This window comes from Nansenia antarctica (assembly GCF_963989245.1).
Source record: "Nansenia antarctica genome assembly, chromosome: 12".
Classification (NCBI taxonomy): domain Eukaryota; kingdom Metazoa; phylum Chordata; class Actinopteri; order Argentiniformes; family Microstomatidae; genus Nansenia; species Nansenia antarctica.
In genome coordinates, this window is record NC_137682.1 from 14628775 (window position 1) to 14653061 (window position 24287).

The following is a 24287-nucleotide window of genomic DNA, read 5'->3' on the forward strand; positions in this document are numbered from 1 at the left end:
AAATGTCTTATCTTTAGGGTCTCCCATTAATGAAATTGATTGTTGTCAAATTTTATTTTTGGGGAAAATATTTTTTGTTGGTTGTTCTTTAGAGCTACCCCAATCCCTGAAAAAGAGCCAGATTAGACCAGGCCGAATATGGGGAAGGTGACAAAAAAGCCCATGACTTGAGAAGGATCACTCTTTTCCTCTTCAGATTTGCTGAGGTATGAACCAGGTGGCTGTCCTACATCACCAAATAGTCAGACAACTATTTACCTAAATAAATACTGAATTATAGTCTTGTAAACGTAGCTTAAGTTTAGACAGAAATTGCACTTTTTGGTGATAGGAACATAGGACTCCATCACTTTTCTCTCATTTATCAGAAAAACTGAAATCCCTAAAAAAATATAGGTTACCATTACTGAATTGTCTAGGGTGCTATTGAACACTAACCAGTAGTTGTATGGATGCCTAACCCCCCCCACCCTACCAGTCACACCAAACCTGCTCAAAGAGGATGGCTGCAAAACAACCATTCAGAGGAATCTGTGACATTTAAAATAACAGAAATCAGTTATTCTGAATGTAGTCTAAACCATTTACAGCATAAGGTGTCATCTTGCTGCCCTATGCTGTTTAAATGGTTTATTCAGAAGTGGCATTTTGCATTTTCATAGAAATATATAAGACCTTTATTTGGGTTTTCAGCAAAATACAGATTAAGAAATATAATCTCGAAGTTATGCTATGCATATACTTGTTACTGGCAAGTTGTGGACACATGAGGTCTCTCATCCCACTGGATAATTTCTTTCCGAGTACACCAGCAGGGCCTCCCCAACATGGCTGAAAAAGACACTGGAACAAACCAATGTGAATAAAAAATCATTAACGATGCTGGAGACATAGTATCAGCAAACAACATTTTAAGTAGCAACGTAAGTCAAATTTGAATAACACACAAACAAGCTGATCTGAAAACCTGAAGTGTGTCTTCAGCGACTACATACATAGGGCTTACACACCGGCAGTTCCGAACGCCGGTTCGCGTTCGCGTGCCGAAACCTCAGAACGTTGGCGCTGTCTGGCGAACGAGCCCGCGTTCATACCAGTGTATCATTCGCCAGACAGCGCCAACGTTCGGAGGTTTCGGCACGCGAACGCGAACCGGCGTTCGGAACTGCCGGTGTGAAAGCCCTAACAGTGTTATATCTTCAGTCCAAAGGTGCTCTGAATGACACTGTTCTGTTCACTGTTCTGCCTGCAAGTAAATGTCACTGATATACAGTGCCCTGCGTTGGTATTGGGACAGTGCAACATTTTCTTAAATTAAAGAATCTCTACTTCAACCTTATAGTAATTGTTTCATTTCAAATCCAAACTTTTGAAGTGTAGAGCAAAAGAAGAAAAAGTGCTTCACTGCCCCATTACTTACACTGTATATCTCGAGTAGAAACTAGGCTGTTTATTTTCAATATTATCAAAAACAATTTGGATCACAATTTTACCCACAAATACTTGAATACAAAAGTATAAGGAGTTCACTGAAAGGACCACAGTTCAGATCAGTAAGATATTGTGAAAGACTGTGTACTCACCAGGCAAGGGAGGCTGTATTTACATCAATGGTAAACACGAACGGGGATACACACGTAGAAACCACCTACACAGATTAGAGCACATCACAATTTATCATTATCATATCAAATCCCAATTGAAGCCGCTAGTGAGCCTTGGCCTGTACTGGCCCCGTTGTCAAAAAGTGTCTAATGGTGCTTGTAGGTGTTCTGACTGTCATTACCTTAGACACAAAGACCCAGACCCCGAGGTGCTCGAGGGACAAACCACTCTTTAGCTTCACTGTCGCCAGCAGCAGGAAAAAGCCCAACAAAGCACTGGAAAATATGTAAAATGACAGTTAGCGTTGTGTATTTCATAAGGTGAGACAAATAAATCATACCCATAACATGACATTTTGTAGAGTGACTGAGATGATGTCCCATCGACTGACTCTTTTTCCTCTCAACCAAACTGATTTTTTTAGTAGTAGTGGAGTAGTTTTGTTCCTATCCATTTGCTCAGTTTGTAACGACAACCTGATCCACACAGTGTGTAACTGATTCCTATGGAAATCAGAGACCCAATGAAAACAAAGATATTAATTCCAAAATCACACAAACTATTATCTTTGCATTAAGGCATGGGCTACACAAAGCCGGATTTGTCTGAATCCGCAATGCTTTCATAATGTTTGCACCTCGTGGCTACACTGTTCAATGTCTTTATAAATGACATTGGGAAGGACATGCCCACAAGCTCCAGTACATCTTTATGCAGATGACACTATAGTTTACTCAGTTGCCTCTTTCCTGAGCGAGGTTGTAGACGAGCTCGACTGCGCATCAGTGTGCAAAGGCCTTACAGCTGGGTTTTTATTATCGAAATAAAGCCTGCCTTAACTTCGGGCAGGTGCACACACTGTCACAGACTGCCAATGCATCATATAGGTACATAATTCAGCATGGTTTTAGTGGTTTCATTTTCTATTCTCAAGAAGTGACAGGAGCACAAAATCATCCTCAAGAATGAGGAACGTTTGTTTTCTCAACCGATTCTGTTCATAGAAAATAAGTTATCATTTTTGTAAAAAAAATAATCATATAGTTGTTGGCCATAGTTCATTTCCAAAACGTTATTTATTCAGCTAATTATTTGAGCCACATTCATGGAACAGAACTCAATCTGAAATTATTGAGGAATTATGAAAAGTCTGAATTAGAACATGATTGGCTCAGAAATCACGTATTGAAGTTGAGTAGCCATGCCCTAAGATGGGCTCAATTCAACTTATTGAGTGATTTGTTGACGACATTGTTGCATTTGAGCACATTTTAATGTCATAGCAAAGGGGGTGAATACTTATTAACTCGAGACATTTCAACCTTTCATTTTTAATCAATTTGTAAACATTTCTAAAACATCATTTTAACTTCGATATTGTAGGGTATTTTGTGTAGATCAGTGACCAAAATAAATCTATTAAATCTATTTTAAAGTCAGATTGTAACACAACAAGATGGGGAAAAAAGTCCAGGGGGTGAATAATTCATGTCTATAAGTTGTCTATAAAGTTGTCTATAAGCATATATACTGTATACACACACACACACACACACACACACACACACACACACACACACACACACACAAAGTATAAGTTTTACCTGGCACAGCAGCCACTGTGAAATCTCAAGGAATGGAGGAAAGGGAATTCTAAGGCACCAATAAGGTCACCTGGAGATAAGAGCAAAGGTAAGCAAACCAACAACACTGCTCCTAACAGAGAAAGAAGAGTAAAACAGGTATTTTTTTTCAAGTTCAAGTGGCACATGTTCAATTGTATGAATGAAACTGGATTGACTGGTAAGACATAGACTGTGTTTGAAATGGCATTCTAGCATACTGCATACTAGCATACTCAATGAGTGTATATACTGCATACTAAAATACAAAAGTATGCCAATACCAGCCGACTGTTCACACTGCAGTATGCATCTCAGTATCCCAGAATGCATTTCGCATACAGTACGCTCATTGAGAAATGTTTTTTTCTTTAGAATTAGTAGAAACAGCCATGCATTCTTTAGAATGAGTAGAAACAGTCATGCATTCTTTAGAATGAGTAGAAACAGTCATGCGTTCTTTAGAATGAGTAGAAACAGTCATGCATTCTTTAGAATGAGTAGAAACAGTCATGTGTTCTTTAGAATGAGTAGAAACAGTCATGTATTCTTTAGAATGAGTAGAAACAGTCATGCATTCTTTAGAATGAATAGAAACAGTCATGTGTTCTTTAGAATGAGTAGAAACAGTCATGCATTCTTTAGAATGAGTAGAAACAGTCATGCATTCTTTAGAATGAGTAGAAACAGTCATGCGTTCTTTAGAATGAGTAGAAACAGTCATGCATTCTTTAGAATGAGTAGAAAAAGTCATGGGTTCTTTAGAATGAGTAGAAACAGTCATGTATTCTTTAGAATGAGTAGAAAAAGTCATGGGTTCTTTAGAATGAGTAGAAACAGTCATGCATTCTTTAGAATGAGTAGAAACAGTCATGTGTTCTTTAGAATGAGTAGGAACAGTCATGCATTCTTTAGAATGAGTAGAAACAGTCATGCATTCTTTAGAATGAGTAGAAACAGTCATGTGTTCTTTAGAATGAGTAGAAACAGTCATGTGTTCTTTAGAATGAGTAGAAACAGTCATGCATTCTTTAGAATGAGTAAGAACAGTCATGAGTTCTTACCTGTAGGGTGTGCTGCAGTGGCTAGCAGCAACACACTAGTGTGTGGAATGAAAACAATTGAAGCTTATATTAAATCAACGGTCATTATCAACCATCAACTATCATCATCAATGGACAGAAATGATCAAAGACTGAATGAACACTTAACTGGTAAAACTTTAAAATAAGGGTACAATTAAGCAATATCACACGAGAGGGAGGGCTGTTATACTGAATATCAGCACGGCTGTGATTTGGTCGTAGGTACGAGGCCGCAGGCCAAGTACCGAAGGACAGAGTTATTTCACTCTTACCTGAACAAATAGTTGATGTATTGTTGTTCGAGGTCACTGCAAAACAGGTAAAATAAACAAAGTACATGTATGTCATCCTTCTGATTTCAATTCACAGCACATTGTGAAACACAAAGATAAAGGCTTTGGTCTCGAAGTTAACTCATTGGGCAAGGGCTCTCCCAATGTAATAGTTCTGCGTTGGTCGGTCTGCGTCGCGTTGGTCGGTGTACTCATAGCGGCATAAACGTTTAGCTGTGTTACCCATTCCACGAATGCATGATCCTTACAAGTTGTACCTCGTTGTAAAGGTGATGAATCAGGCTTTCCAACGATATAAAATACAATATCAATTGGTATTATTAAAGGGGAGGATAAATCGACTGAAATAACGTTTCCAAACTTTTTGGGGAAGTTGGACTTGCTTAAGCAAACGTTTGGAGTGAAGAGAAAAGATGCTTCACTGTCCCATTACTTACGCAGGTGCAGAGTGCAGGACCCAAAATGGGACCCTGTGGAATGCAGCATGTGATGTACATTTTCAAATGTCTCATTTAACATAATTTCATTTGAGTCATTCAAACACAAGATACCAGAAAAGAGGCTTACCTCAAATGACTGGATTTGAAATGAGTCTGGAACACTCTATATGTGCCTGGAACAAATGAAACAAAATAGTCCTTGTAGCTTAACAAATTTAAGCAAATATATTTTCGTTGTGAAAGTTATTGTGCTGCAACATTAGTCTCCCGTAGCCATACTGTACCTACAAATCATGTTTTTCCTCACGCCTCCTTTGGAGGTCTAGAGAATTTTTTATTTACCGATCTGACTTGGATTGAACAGGCTGGAGCGATGGGAGGATGTGCTCGCAGTTTCATTGGATCAAATCAAATCAAATCAAATGTTATTTGTATAGCGCATTCCTCACAAGATGCAACTCAATGCGCTTTACATACCGACAGAGCTGCAAGCAGGCAAAAGTAAAAACCTGTACACTGTGTAGCCAGGATAATTCCCTTACAGCCCTCTATGTTACATTCCAAGAATGTCTACATGCCTGTAGAATGGTTGCTTGTTGTTATGTGCATCGTCTTTTCCTGCCGGGTAGGAAAAGGGCATTGTGGCAGAGAGTAAGTAGCCGATGCTAGCTTGCAAGTTGCAACATTGAAGTAAACCTGTAGAAAAAACGGAATTGTTCTGTTTTTTGTTTTTTTTTAGCTCTGCCCAAGCAAGGTTGTTTGGTTTGACGTGTTGAAATGTCACTCATTTCAAAACAGGTTTCCACCCCTTTGTAGCTACTTTCTGCAAAGGATTTCCCTAGGCTTTCCGAACTTGGACGAGGTTACAGCAACACAAATGTGCTACAGAAAGACTACACAGAAATATTCACAGATTGTTTGCTGGCAGACAGACTTACCAACACAGGAGAGGTGAACCACGGCCCACATGTAACCACCAGGGTCAAACTGAAATTCAAACAAACCGTTTTGTTGCATTCAAGAGAAAACCATGACTGATGCTCATTTGCCTACAGGGCGTAACACAAATACCTGATTAACAGCTCAATCTCGACATGGACACAAATAGTATGTTTTTAGATGAGTATATTTTTTGCATTTCAGTGTGGTTTTCGAGACAGAAAATGTATAAGTTCATTAAGATCATTCACCTGAGGGTCATGGAGAGGTAGGTTGATGGCAGAAATCGACAGCAGACTCACACTACAGGAAATAACCTTGAATTAGTCACGATTACTGTTCACAGTTCACACAACTACCGGTACTGCCAAATGTGTAAATATGTTGATCATAATAACATGCGATAATGACAGTGATTTGCTATATTCACACAATACCTGTCTATTTACATTTTACTCAATTAGCAGACACTCTTACCCAGAGCAACTTACAAGTGCATTTGTAAGTGGGTGAAACTACATATCACAATCATCACAAATAAGACTGTTAGCTGTCCCATGTCTGAGGTGTTAAAATTGGTAGATAAAGGAGGCACTTTACTAATTGCAATTTATTCCAATTGAAGAAATTAGAAGAAAACCCAAAGAAATCCTGAGAACAAACCTACAAAGCTTCATCCATGAAATTCGCTGTTGATGACGAAAAGAAAATAATGAGTGGTCGAGTCTATGTAAAATAAATCACTATTATGGTCATTTATATAGAACATGTTTGTATGGGTAAAGCCTTGCACTTACATCCCTTTGGGTTAACTTGAGGATCAAGCAATTCACCACTTCAGAGGCATTATGAAGAGTGAAGAAGAAGGGAATAGGCTTCATTAAGAAAGACAGAAATAGTGTGGTTAGATTGGGCATTGGCATAACTCGTACAGTTCTCTTTAGACAACTAAACACAGTCAATTGCTTTAATACAATGAATAAGAACTGCAATTACATTGCCAATTAGAACGAGGACCATAGTGAAAACACGTGTTTCACACTTTCTTGTGCTTATCCTCTGGGACGCGCTCTGTGTCAATCCAGGTTTTCCAGAATAAAAACGATAGCCACAGGGAACAGCGAAACGTCAACATTTGCTGTGTGCCAAAGAGTCACATGTCATTTGAAAACCCGACAATTCTGTGCCCCTGAGACATGGAATGAACTCCAGAGTAGAGTGAAGTTAGAAAATCTGAGATCTTAACCACAGATCTGCTCTCGGAGGAGTGCTTATGTTTTTTTGTTCAGTTTTGTTTACCTTGTGTGTATTTTGTATTTATTGTGTATTTTTCTGTATTTTTGTATCAGGTCTCATTTTTAAAACAGACCTGGGTCTCAAGGTGATCTCCCTGGCTAAATGAAGAAAGAAATGTTTTTGCGTTCTATACCTTTAAACTAATATTATTTAAATATGAACAATATGAAGGACAATGTTTTGTTGTTTGCCATCTGTAACAAAAACCTGACTGACCAGTGGAAGTGGAGACTTACCAGGCGTGACAGGGCTTTGGACCCAGCATAGATATTCCCTACAAACAGAAGTGACCCAGGAAGCCAGGAAAGAGCTGTTGACCTGTAGAATAAGGGGTGAAAAATATGTATAAGATCATCAAGGCACATCCATGATACAATTTAATGAACAGATTTCTGCATGATCTTTATCTTAGCTTAAGCTCTGTCATGAACCGTGAGCAAGTTTGTTAAGAATGTTGTCCAGACTTGACCAATTAAGAAACAGCCAAAATTCAACAACGACATATATGCTTTAATTTCCTCACAACTGGATAACTGCAACTCTCTGTATACCTGTCTCAGTCTCTACCTCCTGAGCCACAGGGCGGCTGTGGCTCAGGAGGTAGAGTCGACGTCTAATGATCACAAGGTTGGCAGATTGGCGGTTCGAGCCCCGGCTGGCCACATGTCGAAGTGTCCTTGGGCAAGACACTGAACCCCAAATTGCTCCCAGTGAGCGAGACGGCGCCTTGCATGGCAGCTCGCCGCCATTGGTGTGTGAATGTGTGTGTGAATGGGTGAATGAGAGGCCTTTGTAAAGCGCTTTGTAATAAGGCGCTATATAAGTCAGTCCATTTAACACACTTTAGTGTCAGCAGCTAGTGCAGCATGCTGGAGCTAGACTTTCAACCCAAACTAAAAAGAGACCACAATAAACCTATCCTGACCTACATGCATCCCAGTTAGTTTTAGAGTAGATTTTTTGATTTTTAAACCATACTAATAACGTTTAAGGCATGGAATAGATTGGCCCATTCCTATATCGCTACCTCTTGGACCCCGATGAGCCAGAGTGCCGCCTAAGGGTGCATTCATACCTAGCTCGTTGTTCTGAAACCGTGAGCGTTTGCCCCCTAGATCGGTTCGTTTGGGCATATGTGAACACAGCAATCGCACTCTGTTCCAGAACAAATCAACCGGGCTGAGACCACCTAGAGAGGATAGTTTCCTTTTCTTTTCTTGTTCAAACAAATACTAAAGGGGTTTAATATCTTTGCTGCCTACCAGCAGAGGTGGAGGAGCGGAGTGAATGGGCTGAAGTTTGGGGGGTGACCATTGCCTGCTGGTAGGCAGGGGCTGTCCCTTTTGCTGCCTGGTAGGCAAGCACCAGGGTCTTGAATCTGATGTGAGCTGCTAGCCTGATGTGAGCTGCTAGCCAGTGCAGGGTGTGAAGGAGAGGGGTGACATGAGAACATTTGGGGAGGTTGAACACCAGACGGGCAGCAGCATTCTGGATGAGCTGCAGAGGTCTGATGGCGAAGACGGGGAGCCCGGCCAGGAGTATGTTGCAGTAGTCAAGGTGGGAGATGACCAGTGACTGGGTCAAGAGTTGTGCTGCTTCTCTGGTGAGGAATGGTCGTATCCTTCTGATGTTGCAAAGGAAGAATCTGCAGGAGCGTGCCGTCACTGCGATGTTCTCCGCACAGGATAGACGGTTGTCCAGGATCACTCTAAGGTTCTTGGCTGTCTGGGAGGGGGTTACAGTAGAGTTCTCCACTGTGATGGAGAAGTCTTGGAGAGGGCAGGCTTTCCCAGGGATGAAGAGTAGCTCAGTCTTGTTAAGGTTGAGCTTGAAACTAGTGGTCAAAACATGACAGGCCTGATCGGAGCAGCTTGGAATGGGCTGCAAGAGAAGCGAGAGAGGTTGCTCAGTGCTGTGTTTACTCAGGGTGTAACCATACGGTACAGGGACCTCAGTTCAGTCTTTACTGTGAATCGAATGAACCGTTGAAAACAGCTGGAGAGTATGAATGAATGAATGAATGAATGAATGAATGAATGAATGGACTTTATTGTCATTGCTACAGTACAGGTACCAAACAACGAAATTTAGGAGGGGTGGCTCCCCTGGTGTTAGGAAAGGGGAAAAAAAAAAAACTTTTTAAAAAATCACAAGAAGGGAAGGAGCTGGTTTACATAAATAAAGGCTATGTACATATCCACTGTACTATACTGTACAGATAGACGACTAGGGTTGTCATATTGCACAATAGTATTATTTCACATTTGTTTAAAGTGTCACAGTTTGCAGGCTTGAAATGTACATGTTTGTGCCTCAGCACTACACCTGATTTTTTCAGGCCAGCAGCTGCCATCAATCCGTCCAGACTGTCCAGGGCCCAGAACTTAGGTCTTTGCTGTGTTCAGGGCCTGGACGACGGAGTATTCGCAACTCGTGTTGTAATTCAATATTCCAAACAATTGTAGCCAAGAGAATATGTGTCCATTCTCAGGGGTTGAGAATAGGGGGTTTCTACAGTGCTCACAAAACTGCTTGAGGCAAGTTATAAACGTCCCTCTCACCCCCCATCTCAGCAAACAGGAAGTAGGCTACCAGCTGTACTGTATATAAGCAAGCCCAAGTTGTACATGAGTCAATGCACCCTGTGTTGCACTTACTAGCTGGATATGGACCTCCAGGGCTACATCGAGCTTACCAGTGACAGCCCATTACCCCACTGTCATTTAGTTCAAAAACTGCTGCTCATGCACACAAAAAATAAAGAGAGAAATGATTGCTGATGATTTGACATCTTAACTCTTGACTTGACTCATGCTATGATTTCTATCTTGACATGCAGTCACTTATCAAGTACCTTGTTACTTTTACAAGCCGCAACAACACACTTTTCACATTGTAAACAAAGTATCATATCAAATTCACAAAGTTTTCCAGTAGTTACCGAGGAATGCCGCTCATCTCAACCCATCCGAGCTTTCCAGTGAGAAGGAGCAGCAGCCCCCCAATCAACGTCTGCCATCTGTAAAGGACAAATTCACTGTTAACTAATTCAAACAACTTTTTTTCCCCCATGTGGGAACTTCTTTGGTCAGTTGGTAGGCTAAAAACGCCACCACTAAACAACCACCAAATCAATACAACAAAACAGTAGCTATAAAGATTTTAAGTTGGCATTAAAGTGTGCTGGGGTGGCAGTTTATTTGTAACTTGTTGCTCTGACACAGGTCAGAGTTTGTAACTACCGTAGTTGCTCAGACACAGGTCAGAGTGATAGGAATGTAAGCATAGGGAAGAGACATGCCAACAATGTGATCTGCAGTGAACCAGAGGCTGAATCACTGAATCAGAGTCTGCCAAATATTGCATCTTTTCCTCTTCTCCCCTCTGCAAGATTCACAACACTGCTCATATGTAAATGTGTCCAACTGGAGAGAAGCCTCTCAGAGTAGCAGTTGCAACTACGCCCAACAAGCCTGCCTATTCCCTACTCCTGCAGCACTAGATGAAGTAGGGCTTCAGGGGGGTTTCTGTATAAATAATCATTCTGATCCAGATTAAACATTTGGAGGGACACTTAGCTATCATATACCACTGCGTGAGCTTAGAATTATAAGGTTCTATCTCCGTTTAGGGTAGTTCAGAGATATTGAGCGTCAACGTTTTTACATTCCACATTATGTTTTGTGAGATGGAACCTTTGTATTTTATGAATGACTAACTCAAAAATGTCAACATCTTAAAAATAACACCACACAGGCATTACTAAACACCTAATGGATCAGATTATGTAAAAAAAAAAAACTCAATTTTGACAAAAATGGAGATAGAACCTTATAATTCTAACGTCACGACTGTCCAGCCAACTTCATGTCAATTAAATTGTCGATTTACTTACCCCTGAAACAGGGTTGGATAGGTGAATTTCAACACAGAGAGGACATACTGCAAAACAAGTGACAGATTGATTTAACATCAATAAAACAAAGTAAAACCTGTTTTGCTTTCGCATTTTCAGATCCTGTTAGATGGGGAAATTACTTTGTACATTTTGAGTTTCTATCTATATTATACCAAGCCTTTTAGGACGTCCCGCAGGATTCTCCTTGAATCCCAATACAATAGCCAATATTAAAATCCATCACTGACGCTCGCAGGCACGTAAAGAACGTATATCACTCGCTCGCAATGCATCTGGCTTAGACTACAAGTTGGTTGTAAAAGACATGTAGTTAGCTGACCACGGCTAATAACAGCTAGCTGTATTACGGAATTGAAGTGTTTGACATGACGACAAGCACTCACTCACCTTATTTGTGAAATACGATACTACGTAAAAGAAACAAAATATAAAGCCAGTAGCAAGTCTTCTCCAATGCATTTGCCTTCCCGCCTCTCGTAGCTGGGTTCATTTAACTCTTCAAAAGTGGAAGTAGAACCATACGGACACGTCATACGTTTCTTTGAGCTTTTGAGGGTTAAATGTCTGCAGACTTCCCGTGTTCTCACTCCCCTCCGCTGAGCATTGCGATGTGTTCATCTTAACCTTTACAAGTTACAACCTCAAATATACGATCGCTTGTTCTCTGTTTTAACTACAAGCATGTGCTTTCTAGGGTATCAAGACAAGAGGCTGTAAAAAGTATTAAATAATAATATGATACATAAATGTATTACTGTAAACTATTACCTCTATAGGTGCTCTCGTAGTTCATTATCGTGGATGTTATAGCGTAGCATACATTATTATAATTAAATAATACATATAATACATACATGTAAACTATTGTATTTAAATTGTAAAAGAAGCAGTGGGAACTGGGAAGGAGTGAGAATCTGCGGAGGAGTGAGAATTCGGCACAACACCGGTCCTGTGAGGCGCGGTACCTGGGGGACCCCCACAGAACCCAATATTTGTCCTCGTGTGCACAATAAAGCTAAATATTAATTTGTACAGTTTGCATGCCATCACATAAAGCAATGTGTGACAGGGTTTGAAAGATAGTGTATACAATTGTGTTATTTTCCATTTACATTGGAAATGATGATGATGGCTACACCTTAACTGTACCCCCTAAGACCTCTTACAGTTAGTTTCTCTCCTGTAAATATTTATATAATAAATAAATAAATAATACATTAATTGAAATCTTAATTAAAATCTTCTTTTCATTCTTCCTGCATTATTCTAGCATTATGACTGCCAATGGCGCCTGGCCCTAGCATAGATTACTTTTTCTTTCTTTGACTGATGGATAGATGATTCACCTACTTAGACAAATGTATTTGTTGTAAGTCACTCTGGATAAAGGCGTCTGCTAAATGCCAAAAATGCAATGTAATGTAAACATAACTTGTCTAATAAAGGCGATAGGAGCCCATGTTAAACAGTTCTTCAAGACGCACCACCCACCAAATGAGAATGACACAGGCACAAGGAATTAATGTATCCCAAATGATCAGGGCCCCGTTTCCAATAACGGTTGAACTCTAGCGTTTAATGCTATTCCTCATTCCATTCATGCATTACAATGAGTTTGTCCTCTGATTTTTAAATAATGTTTCATCGTATGTGACCTGGTCTGGTCATTTGGGCCGCAAGTAGGCAAGCAATCAAACATTTAGAAAATTGACCATTTAATGTTCTGACTTTTATTCTGAAACACGGAAATAGATTTCAACATTGTTGAAAATCACAACACAAACTCGCTAGTCAAGCCAAAATACTGCAAAACAATGGATTCGGTGAGTAATCCCTGCTGCTACCTAGTTAACTATAACACTACTTTACATTGTTAGCACGCTCACAAAACAAGCTGTGTTAGTTGACTAGCGAGTGTATCATTGATTTTCAACAATGCTGAAACGTATTTAAATTTTTCGAAAGAAAAGGCTGAACATTAAATTGGTTGCCGACTTGCGGACCAATTAACCAGACCCTGTCACATTTGTTTATGCGTGTAGATGTGTAATGTATGCTTCACACATGTTTTGTGTAGGCTCTCATAAACAATTACTTGTTTCTATTTCAAAGGAAGCAAACATCATGCCAGAGTTCGAGAACACATGGTCAGCCATGGTTGACATTCAGAAAAGTTTGATGGAGCCAGTGGCTATATGAAGACAACTCACCAAAGGCTCAAAGACATCTCTTTCAAGTTTTCAATGACTATGCAGCTAAAAGGGCAATGCACTTGCATCCAGGCATGCAGGGCCGACATTCTTTGCAAAACTAACAGACACATCACATGGTGGCATTGATTGATTGATTGATTGATTGATTGAAAACTTTATTAGAAGATTTGCAGAAGTAGGTACATGAAAGTACATATTACATACAAGGTCAACTAACAGGATAAAAACCCAAGAAAGCCACTGGCTTATTTCAATTGGGGTCCTTGATTCTCAATTCATCGTTACATGTAAGACAGACAAAAAACTAGTACTATCTACAAGATAATACAGACAAATAACTAGTACTATCTACAAGATAAACATACATCCAACATGGGAAGAACAATACAACAAAACATAAGGTATGTACAGCGGGTAGGACAGGTGGGGACATACACCACAGGTGGGGGCGGGGGACAAAACACAAATTATGTACAGTGGGTAGTTCGGGCAGGGGGACAGACATATAATATGTACAATGGGTAGTTCGGGCGGGGGGACAAAACAACAAGTATGTACAGTGTGTGGTCATGGTGGGGGGGGGGGTACAAAAACACCAGTAGATTTAGGCGGGGGGGAGGGGGGGGGGGGGGGGCGACATAATAACATTGCGTTTGCTCAGAGTGTAGACCAGGTAGGGGGGTGGGACAAAACAACTAGTATGTGCAGAGGGTATTTCGGGTGGGGGGGGGGGGGGGTGTGGGAGACATAACAACAAAACAACAAGAATATATAGAGGGTAGTCCAGGTGGGGGTGTAGTCTTTTAATTTGATTTTTGATTTAGAGGGTCCAGTTACGGATTGCAGCCTCCTGTAAATATTTTTTGAGAGTGGTTTTGAAGGTGGGCAGTGTTTTGCACTCCTTTAAGATTATAGGAAGGGCGTTCCACATTTTTACTGCATAGTTTGCAAACGAGTTTAACCCCTTGTTTGTGGTGCAACGCGGTTGAATGTGGTTCGTGGAGCTTCCTCTGGTATTGTATGTGTGGACGTTGTTCACTTTTTGGAAGTATGTTGACAGGTACTTGGGTGTCTTTGTGGTGTAGCGTATCTTGAAGACCAGGCCCAGTGCAAGCTGCTGCACTCTGTCAACTACTCGTAGCCAATCAAGGCTCAAAAAATGAGCAGCGGTTAGATGTGTCCTAGGGTTGAGGCCTAGCAGAAGCCTAACCAGTTTATTTTGGGCTGTCTGGAGTCTTGTTTTTAGGGCCTTTGTGGTTCTATAGTACCATGATGTTACGGCATAGTCGAAGTGACATTGAATGAGAGCTCCTGATAGGGTCCTCAGTGTGTTTTTACTGACAAGTGAGGATATCCTGTACAAGAATCTAGTTCTATGGTTAACTTTTTTGATTACTTTTGCTGCCATTTTATCTCCGGAAAGATTTGCCTCTAAGATGGAGCCCAGGTATGTAATATCCTCTTTTCTTGTGATAGTAATGTTACCCACTTTTATATTGTAATTTACAGCCTTTCTGAGTTTAGATGGGGATCCGTATAGGATGGTTTCAGTTTTACCTAGGTGTATTGATAGTTTATTGTCAGCTAGCCAGATGCAGATTCTACTCAGTTCAGTGCTTAGCGCTTTTTCCACCTGCAATATGTCCCTGTCAGAGACCAGCAGAGCCGAGTCATCCGCGAACAGGAACAAATTGCAATCACATGCTGATGACATGTCATTCACATATATTAGGAACAGTAAAGGTCCCAATATGCTTCCTTGTGGAACGCCGCAGGTCACTGGGAGGGGGGGGGACAGTGTTCCGTTCACACTAACCACCTGTTCCCTCCCCTCTAAGTAGGATTGCATCCAGCTCACCGATGTTCTATCGAACCCAATTGCTTTCAGTTTATCTAACAATATGTGGTGATCTACTGTGTCGAAGGCCTTCTGGAGGTCCAGCATGACCATGCCGCAGTACTTGCCCGAGTCCACCTCATGGTTGATGTGGTCGTTCAAATAGAGAAGGCATGTGTCAGTGGAATGGGATGTTCTGAATCCTGATTGAAATTCATACATCAGATTTTTTTCGGTAAGGTACCTATCAACCTGTTCATAAACTATTTTTTCCATAAGTTTCGAGATGGAATTAAGAATAGAAACAGGTCGGTAGTTGCCTGGGTCTAATTTGCTTCCTTTTTTATACAGTGGGGTTACCCTTGCTATTTTAAAGTCAAGGGGGACGTGTCCCTGTTTGATGGAGAGGTTTATTATGTGGGTGATGATTGGGGTAATGGAGGCAGCTGAGTCTTTTAGAAATCTGGCTGGAATATTGTCATGGCCCGTGGCCTTTTCTGAGTGTAGAGCGCCCAGTTTTTTAAACACCTCATCGTTTGACACCATGGAGAGTTTAAAATCATCTTTGCGTACACCCAGTTTATTGTAGAACGCACGGATGTGCTCTACACCATAACGCCCTGAGTGGGGTGGTAGATTGTTAACTAATTTAGTGGCTATGGTTGTAAAGAAAGTGTTTAAGCACTTAGCCACATCCAGCTTGTCTGTAAAGAGAGAATCTCCAGATTTTATGCTGATGTTTGTAGACCTGGTTTTGAGTTTTTGACTGCAACCTAGTTGGCTATTAAGTAGCTTCCAAAGGTCACGTGGTTTGTTTAAGTTTTCTTCGATTTTGTTATCGAGGTATTTTTTCTTAGCAAATTTGGTCATGGTAATTACCTGATTGCATAGTTTGTTGCATTGTTTTTTAATTTTCTCAAAGTGGGTTTTGAGATCTTCGTTTAAGTGTTTCACTCATTTTGATTTGCATTTTTGAACTTCAGAGCATTTTAGGTCTCTGACTTTCATAGCATTTAGAATGTCCGAATTCATCCATGGTTCCGATCGGGCTTTAACCCTGGTGGTTCTCATGGGGGCTATACTGTCAATAATATTTAGGAATTTGGTTTTGAAACCTAGCCATGCCTCCTCAACCTGTGTTCTTTTTAGTTCATCTAACCAGTCTTGATTCTCCAGTTTATGGTTTAAGGCCTCACTAGAATAGGATTTAAGGGATCTAGTGGTTACAGTTTTATGACCGCCAGCCTTGGGTTTATGCTTTTTACGAGTGCAAAAGATCATGTAATGATCACTTAGCCCACATACAATAACCCCACTCATCATTAAAGCTTTGGCATAGCCTAATCATATTTGGCACATCCAATAGTTGCTTTTCAATAGTCTAATGTGGCTTGCTGTTCTCAGTCACCTGCCCTCCTCTATCTGTAGGCCTACTGATCTGAACAGAAAGCAGTATGGAGGAACCCAGGAATTTACTTTCAATTGCTTTGCTTGAATAAAAGAGAGTAGTCAAGGAAACCCAGGAATTTACTTTCAATTGCTTTGCTTGAATAAAAGAGAGTAGTCAAGGTGAGGAAGTCACTACCAATAGAGATGCAGCCATGGACTAACCTTCCAGACATACAGTTAGGTCCGGAAGTATTTTGACAGTGACACAATTTCCATAATTTTGGCTCTGTATGCCACCACAATAGATTTGAAATGAAACAATCGAGATGTAATTGAAGTGCAGACTTCACCAAATGCTGGGTTTCCTCCTTTGTGATGCTTTTTGCCAGGCTTTTAGTGCAGCTGCCATTAGTTTTGTCTTCAGCAAGTGAAATGCATGCTTGATCGGGTTGAGATCAGGTGATTGACTCTGGCCATTGCAGAATATTCCACTTCTTTGCCATAAAAAAACGATCGTGATGATGAACGTGATGATTAAATGCTTAATGAAGTTTAACTTTAAATGAATGTGCAAAAATACTATGTGCAATATGACAACCCTTGTGTACATAAGGTTCAGATACAGGAAAAAGTTAGGATATTTATAGCATAGCATAGAGTACAGCACAGTGTTTTATTGTATAGTATAGTAGTATAGTATAGTAGATAGTGTACATAGCCTTTATTTATGTAAACCAGCTCTTTTCCCTTTTTTATTTTACCCTTGGACCTCTTGTTTTTTTTGTCTTTTTTCCAAGCACCAGGGGAGCCCCCCCCTCCTAAATTTCGTTGTATGGTACCTGTACTGTATTAATGACAATAAAGACCATTCATTCATTCATTCATTCAACTTGGGCGCTTTTATTTGGAAAATCCGTCCTTTAAAGAGGCGTTTGTTTCAAAAAGCGTTAGCCAATAGGAAATGTCCTCCTTCCTTGGCGCCATTAATATTCTAGGTAGGCGGAGCTTCACTGTTGACGTTCGTGGTTCCTGGTCCAGAGTTCTGCTACAGGGACAACATGTCATCCTCCGACAATGCTAACGTTGTTGGAGGGATTCCGGGACTTCTTCTGAAACTTCATGAATCTCTGTCAGCTAGTGACACTAGAAATGCAGCTTTAAGATGTCATGATATTATCGGGGACTTGGGACAAGAGTGTATGCTAAGTCAAAGTGGGAACGAACTAGGTAAGCTTCTGCTCTGCCATCCACCTGAGCCAGGTGCTTTGACTGACAGCGCCAACAGTAAGGCAGCTTTCACCAAAGTTCAGTACTGTCGAAGTCAGGTGTGCTTCCTTCCTCCTGTGATGTGCTTACTGAAACCAATATCATGATAAGTCCATGTAGCTATAGTCAGCTAACTTTAGTTAGCTATTAATTCATGCAACTAAATCACGTGCAGTTTTTAGATAGGACTTTCCAAATATATTTTAAGTGAGTCATTGTTTATCTTGCTGGGGTATCTGAAGCAAAGTTACAGCAAAAATACAGTTGTGTCGCCCCAAGCAGAGAAGGCTGGTGGAGGTAGAAATCAGAGGACGAGCTCATTGTAATGAATGGAATGAGGAATGGTATCAAACATTAATTCCATTCCATGCATTACCATGATTCCATTCTCCGATTTCTACCTCCACCACCACGCACCCCAAGTCATCCAAAAGCTCATGTTCAGCTAATTAAATGCTTTTTCTTTATGATAATGATTTATCTTTATATAGCAGATTCTTTGCTGTGATTCTTTGCTGTATTATTGTAGTTTGTTCAAGCCTTTTTTTTTTTAACACTTTAGATGAAATAGCCTATTTTTTGTCAGGCAGAATGACCGATAGCATTGGAAATGAATGACAGAAGAATGGAACCCCTGAATAATATAAAAAGAGTAGCCTACATACCGTTAGTACAGTTTATGTGTACAATGACAGCAGCAAATTGCTATGATGGGAACCAGTGCATTAGCTAATTACATATTTGTTTGCATTACACAACAAATTCAATCAGTCAGTTGAAGCTTTTTCATGTGTAACGACATAACTTTCTTTTTGTCTTCAGCTTTACAGACATCCTTGTTGTTCTCGAAGGAAAATGGGTTACTACATTTTCTACGAAAATCCCTTCCTTCTGACGAGGTACGTATTCAATGAAGTTGCCCTACCCCCAAGATCTGAAACGGTTTTACAGGTGTAAGCATGATGTATGTTGAATATTCTACCCAGCCATCAAGGGGAAACATTAAACAATTGCCATATTGCATAAATAGGGCCAGAAAGAGGTCACATTTTTCTTTTTTTTAAACCTATATTAAAAAACCTTTCTATTCGTCACGCAGCACTATAGGATTGATTTAAGAAGAACAGCGGAGGTTCTGGGTCACCACGTAGTTCAGATCCCACACCCAGACCTACTGTACCACCTATGACAGTATGGCCTTTCTCAATGGGTAGAAACACGACTCCTCGTGCAATTCTCTTCCACATGGGATGCACCTGACCAAAATGAAATGACCATGTGTCCGTGTATGCTGCTAGTGTTTGTGTTAATTATTTTTTATTAGTTGTTTTTTTATTATTTTGTCATTATTTATTTTTACATTTGGTTTACCACCAAGTTCACAGCGTGGCGCAATGCCATTCTTACATTCTTTGGGGAGAACCCTGCTAAATAAAGGTAATCAAAAACGTATCAAAAACCTTTTCATAAAGTGGCTCGGGGTCACCTTGGAGTTCAGCAGTGGAGGGCAGTCCAGGTATGTCCTTGTAATAACTGTACTACTGTCTTTACAGCTCCGGGACACTAGAGTTGAGATCATCTGTCTGTTGGAGAACTTCTTGCAGAGGATATCTCCAAGTATCAAGGGTTGGGAGAAGACATATGCCATCGATATAAGGGTATGTTATTGAGAGAAAGGTATGTTATTGAGCGGCTGTGGCGCAGGAAGGGGCGGCTGTGGCGCAGGAGGTAGAGCCGCTGTCTAATGATCGCAAGGTCGGCAGATCATTGGTTCAAGCCCCGGCTGGCCACATGCCGAAGTGTCCTTGGGCAAGACACTGAACCCCAAATTGCTCCCAGTGAGCGGGCCGGCGCCTTGCATGGTAGCTTGCCGCCATTGGTGTGTGAATGGGTGAATGGGAGGACGTTGTAAAGCGCTTTGGATAAAGGCGCTATATAAGTCAGTCCATTTACCATTCCATTTATGTTCACACATAATAGCACAACAGCATTGCACCAGAGGACTACATGGTTTCTCACCCTGTGGTCCCCGTGCAGTAAGAAATATCTTCCTATCTTCTACAGTGAGTACACCAGAAAAGTCTGTTCATAGGCACTCTATGCAGTTATTAACCTACACTATTATTCATTGTAGGCTCCTTGTTTCATGTTTTTTCTACACAGGAACATATTTGTTCTCAGTCAAGATCATTTCGATAGTGATTCCAATATTTCACACCAGTGTTTCCCATATGTGTACAACTGCATAATGGTGTTGATATCCCCACCCTCTGTGTAGCCACCCTTTCAGAAAATTCCATTGCGGTATGTGCTACATTTGCCTATAGCCTTTTTTGCTGTTGCTTAATTTCAGGCATAATACTGAGATATACAGTGCCCTCCATAAGTATTGGGAACACTCACGGTCATTCACTCTCTGTGTGTAAAGCCATTCAGTAGCTATGATGCTTGTGTATTTTTCCAACTGAAAGGAGAACTTTCGGGTACAAGAAATGTGTTGTGTTAATTATTCTGACAACTAATCGGATTGAAAATACTTTTTGAAAACACTGCTTATTGAGAAAATGGCAACAAATCGGAGGATGAACTCATTGTTATGAAAGGAATGGAATGAGGAATGGTATCAAACGTGTTTGCGTGCAATTCCATTCCATGCATTACAATGAGCCCGTGCTCTGATTTCTACCTCCACCACCCTCCCCAATAATGTGCAAATACCCAAAGCTCAGTGTGGGGTGACACTGTTTTGTGGTTGATAGACTTCATCAACAGGGATGACTTGTGAAATATGCCTATAATAGTATGTGAACATGTGCAATCAACATTCTTACCTTTGAACGTTTTAAAATAATTTCTGTAATTGCCCAGTCCTTGTAGTTGATTCCATCCTCATGCTTTGGTCTATAGGATACATGCATGGTTGTATACACCAAGGACAAAACTGCTAAATGCAGAGCGCCAGCATTGGACCTCCTGATCAAGGCAAGTTATTGACTTTTATGAATGTGATGTTTTAGAGATGCAGCTCCCTGCTTTTTACAGTAGGATTGGATTAGAGTCTTCGGGCACTTGACATCCGTTGCACTACGACTCTCTTTTCTAGGTTCTCTATCTAACTAAGGACTCCAGTGTAACTCAGGAACTAAAAGTTGGTGACATCTTCAACAAATTCTATGGCGAACTCTGCCAGAAGAATAAGATACCTGATTCTGGTAAGTGGTACATTTTGTATTCGCTTCTTTTAATAAATGTACAGATGACATTATGAAATGTACTACTGGCCACCCCTTGAAATACTTGGCATGCAAATGTATGCACAAGCTGTTTTACTAGTGTCTGGCTCAAGGGTGAGGTAATTCCAGACCGCAGACATGGTTGTAGTTGTTATCGCCGCACTTGTGTGTCATCTCAGCTGTGCAGTCGTCAGTTGACGATGCATGTGCTTGGCAAGTTTTTACGACAGTTTGCGTTATAGAATTGCATCGGTAAATAGTTGGGAGCAATTTGGGGTTCAGTGTCTTGCCCAAGGACACTTCAAAATGTGGCCAGTCGGGGTTCGATCCACCGATCTGTCAACTTTGCGATCATTAGACGCCGACTCTACCTCCTGCGCCACAACCGCACATTAGTATGTAGCCTGACACTTTTCAAGAATGCGAGATAGGCATAAACCCATTTATTTACTCACTCATAGAGATAGATGAGCCTGGTGCCCGGAATACAGCATTTATATCCTGGGCTTTATGCTTGATACTGGTAAATGTAGTTCATCTTACACTCTCATGATTCCAGTTTGTACATTTGTCTGTAGACCTTTACAAGTGCGGAAAAAGTAGTTTCACTTTTTGTCACACGGCTATCATGTTGCATTGCTGTGCTCATGTGCAGATACCTATGGAATTGCTAATGAGTGAAACATATCTGAAGTCTTCCCACTTCACATGCTAATGTCATATCACTGACCTGACTTTACCCTCAACAGGTTGAATTGTGTACTGAAATTAATGTATGTTCTTTTGTCCTGTCGTTCTTGCGATAGTTCTTGGTAAAATCTATGAGGTCCTTGGAATTCTGGGCGAGGTTCATCCCAGTGAAATGGTCAACAACTCCGACAAACTTTACAAAGCCTATTTAGGAGAGCTGAAGTATCAGGTACGTCTCATACTTTGCTGTATTTAGGCATTTTGCATGTGTAGGGCTTAGGCTAAGTAATATTGCATGTGTACAATCATTTTGCAATCCAACTCTGTGTGAATATCTACTCGGGTTTTGATATTGCACAATAATCAGAAGTATGAGTATATGTATTGTGACCTTGGCTGGTAGACCAAGTGTTAATGTGATCTCCCCTGCTCCATCCAGCGCGTTGCGTTGCTTTGATGTGAAATGCCCAGTTTTAGAATGTCTGTTGCAAGTGGTTGCAAGTTTCAACTTCTTTCGTTGCGAATCTTTGATTTGAACTGGCCTTAAGTTTCTATGATGCATCTTTAGTATTCAAGGAAATGCATTCCATGAGAGCAGAATTACTTTTTGTAAGGTTTGTAGTATTTTGGTTATGATAAGCTAAGATTGTTTATATTTCATTATTTGATATATTTGATATATTATTTGGCAATATTGCAGACTGGCTCTAACATGTGCATTAAGCTTTTGAGGCTCTTCCAAGTAATTGAATCTCATTCTTTTTATTTGCCATCCTTAACTAATGTTGAAATTGTTTTAGATGACTTCGTCGACAAAGGAGCCAAAGCTTTTTGTTGTGGCTGGTTGTTTAAGAGGAATCACAGCTCTTATGGTTAATTTCACCAAATCCATGGAAGAAGGTATGTTTGTCTTTTATTAAACTCATACCAAACAATGGTTGAAATAAGATTGGCAGGGATTAATCCATGGTTCACTATCTGGGCACATGTTTTTTAGCCGTATATCTCCCATGTTGAGCAACCTACTTTACAAACTAACAAACTGTTAAAAAACGGTTAAAACTAGCTACTTGTAGAGGTACTTTATGCACTGTTTTGTCTACACAATTTTTTTGTTTAAAATTATTTAATTTCATATGAAATGTGACTGACTAAACCAGCAGGCTAGCTGACCATTCTTCTATGCTAGTTTTATCTCATTGTCAAACTTATTAAATACTGCACACTCAACTTCTAAACTCATTTGCTAGGGAAAACTTTGAAATGTCAGTAAATGTATTAGTTTAAAAAAAATATATATATATATATATTTTTTGAAATTAAGTTTATTATTTGAAGGGCTTTGGTATAGACATGAGTTTAGAGATTATTATGTTTCTTTTTATTTTCAGACCCGGCAACGTCAAAGGAAATATTTGATTACGCACTGAAGACAATCAATCCTCAGGTAGAAATGCAGATAGCTCTACAAATAACCCTGTTTCACTGATGCAACATTCCTCATTGACTATGTTTTGTTTCAAAATGCAGCACAACGTTGAGCCAACTGAACGCTGTGTTTGAATCTTTTTACATGTTGGTTAATGCACCTGATGGGTTTCTAGCCCTATTGAACAACATATGAGTCATGTATACATTTATCTCTATTAATCTTCGATGTGGTCAACTGGGTGATACCCACCTATATTTTGACTAAATTGCTGTATTCTCCGGGGAAATAAAAATTAATCTTTCTTGCATGTCTTTTAAGTAAGTAAGTAGCCTTGAGAACCGATGATTCTCGAGCCTAATGGCCCATAGGGCAGGAGCTTATCTCCTGTTTCTGTAGCGTGAGGCAGCTTGATGTGTACACTTCAAGTACACTTCCTGAACATGACACTGCTATGTCGCAGGGTCTTACCCCCCAATCCCACCCTTAATGCTGAGTGCCAAGCAGGGAGGCATCGGGTACCATTTTTATAGTCTTTGGTATGACTCGGCCTGGGATCGAACTCACGACCTCCCAATCTCAGGGCTCACAACCGCAAGGCCACCGAGCTGGTATCTGCAGATATATGCATATCTTTTATCTAAACGAAATTACTAAATTCTGTAATAGATTTGATTTTCACCATCATTGTTTCTCTTTTACATGTCTGAGTGCCTATTGGCTAGGATATTTAGTCATTGTCAAATCGCCCCACAACACCACTCACACTAGACGAGCCCATACCAAGATTATGACATGACAGAAAATAATTGGGATGTCCCAGGCGTGGTAGGAGCTCAGAACAGGAACAGCCATCATCTTAATCCATATTTTTGTCTCTGATTTTGTCCTCAGACTGAAATGAGTCGTTATGCTGTCACCTTTGGTAAGATTTAATTTCCACACATGTTTTTGCTGTAAGGCAATGTTTTCCAACATTTTCATAATTATTAGGTTACCCTCCATAGAGTTCATAGAAGACTTGTCTCAGC

The 24287-nt window shown here is 40.4% G+C and overlaps 2 protein-coding genes across 2 annotated transcripts in view; one reads left to right on the plus strand and one right to left on the minus strand.

Annotated features, from left to right (window-relative positions):
• Nucleotides 1–745: 745 nt before the first annotated feature.
• Nucleotides 746–11694, minus strand: tmem241 (transmembrane protein 241). The gene is made up of 15 exons (XM_080542883.1): nucleotides 11587–11694; nucleotides 11176–11222; nucleotides 10222–10299; nucleotides 7517–7598; nucleotides 6782–6859; nucleotides 6648–6673; nucleotides 6236–6287; nucleotides 5984–6032; nucleotides 5173–5218; nucleotides 4585–4620; nucleotides 4292–4326; nucleotides 3210–3279; nucleotides 1787–1880; nucleotides 1584–1648; nucleotides 746–843 (listed from the first exon to the last, which is right to left on the minus strand). The coding sequence occupies exons 1-15, from the start codon at nucleotides 11656–11658 to the stop codon at nucleotides 777–779; spliced, it is 897 nt and encodes a 298-aa protein (XP_080399009.1). The 5' UTR covers nucleotides 11659–11694; the 3' UTR covers nucleotides 746–776.
• Nucleotides 11695–17696: 6002 nt separating this feature from the next.
• prkdc (protein kinase, DNA-activated, catalytic subunit) overlaps nucleotides 17697–24287 on the plus strand; it is a gene marked incomplete at its 5' end in the record, with an annotated part of 71567 nt that continues 64976 nt past the window's right edge. Inside the window, 9 exons of the mRNA XM_080543236.1 lie at nucleotides 17697–17865; nucleotides 18727–18803; nucleotides 19458–19562; nucleotides 20812–20886; nucleotides 21008–21116; nucleotides 21944–22056; nucleotides 22628–22727; nucleotides 23219–23274; nucleotides 24151–24181. Coding sequence (XP_080399362.1) covers nucleotides 17697–17865; nucleotides 18727–18803; nucleotides 19458–19562; nucleotides 20812–20886; nucleotides 21008–21116; nucleotides 21944–22056; nucleotides 22628–22727; nucleotides 23219–23274; nucleotides 24151–24181 — 835 coding nt within the window. The remainder of the gene's footprint in view (nucleotides 17866–18726; nucleotides 18804–19457; nucleotides 19563–20811; nucleotides 20887–21007; nucleotides 21117–21943; nucleotides 22057–22627; nucleotides 22728–23218; nucleotides 23275–24150; nucleotides 24182–24287) is intronic.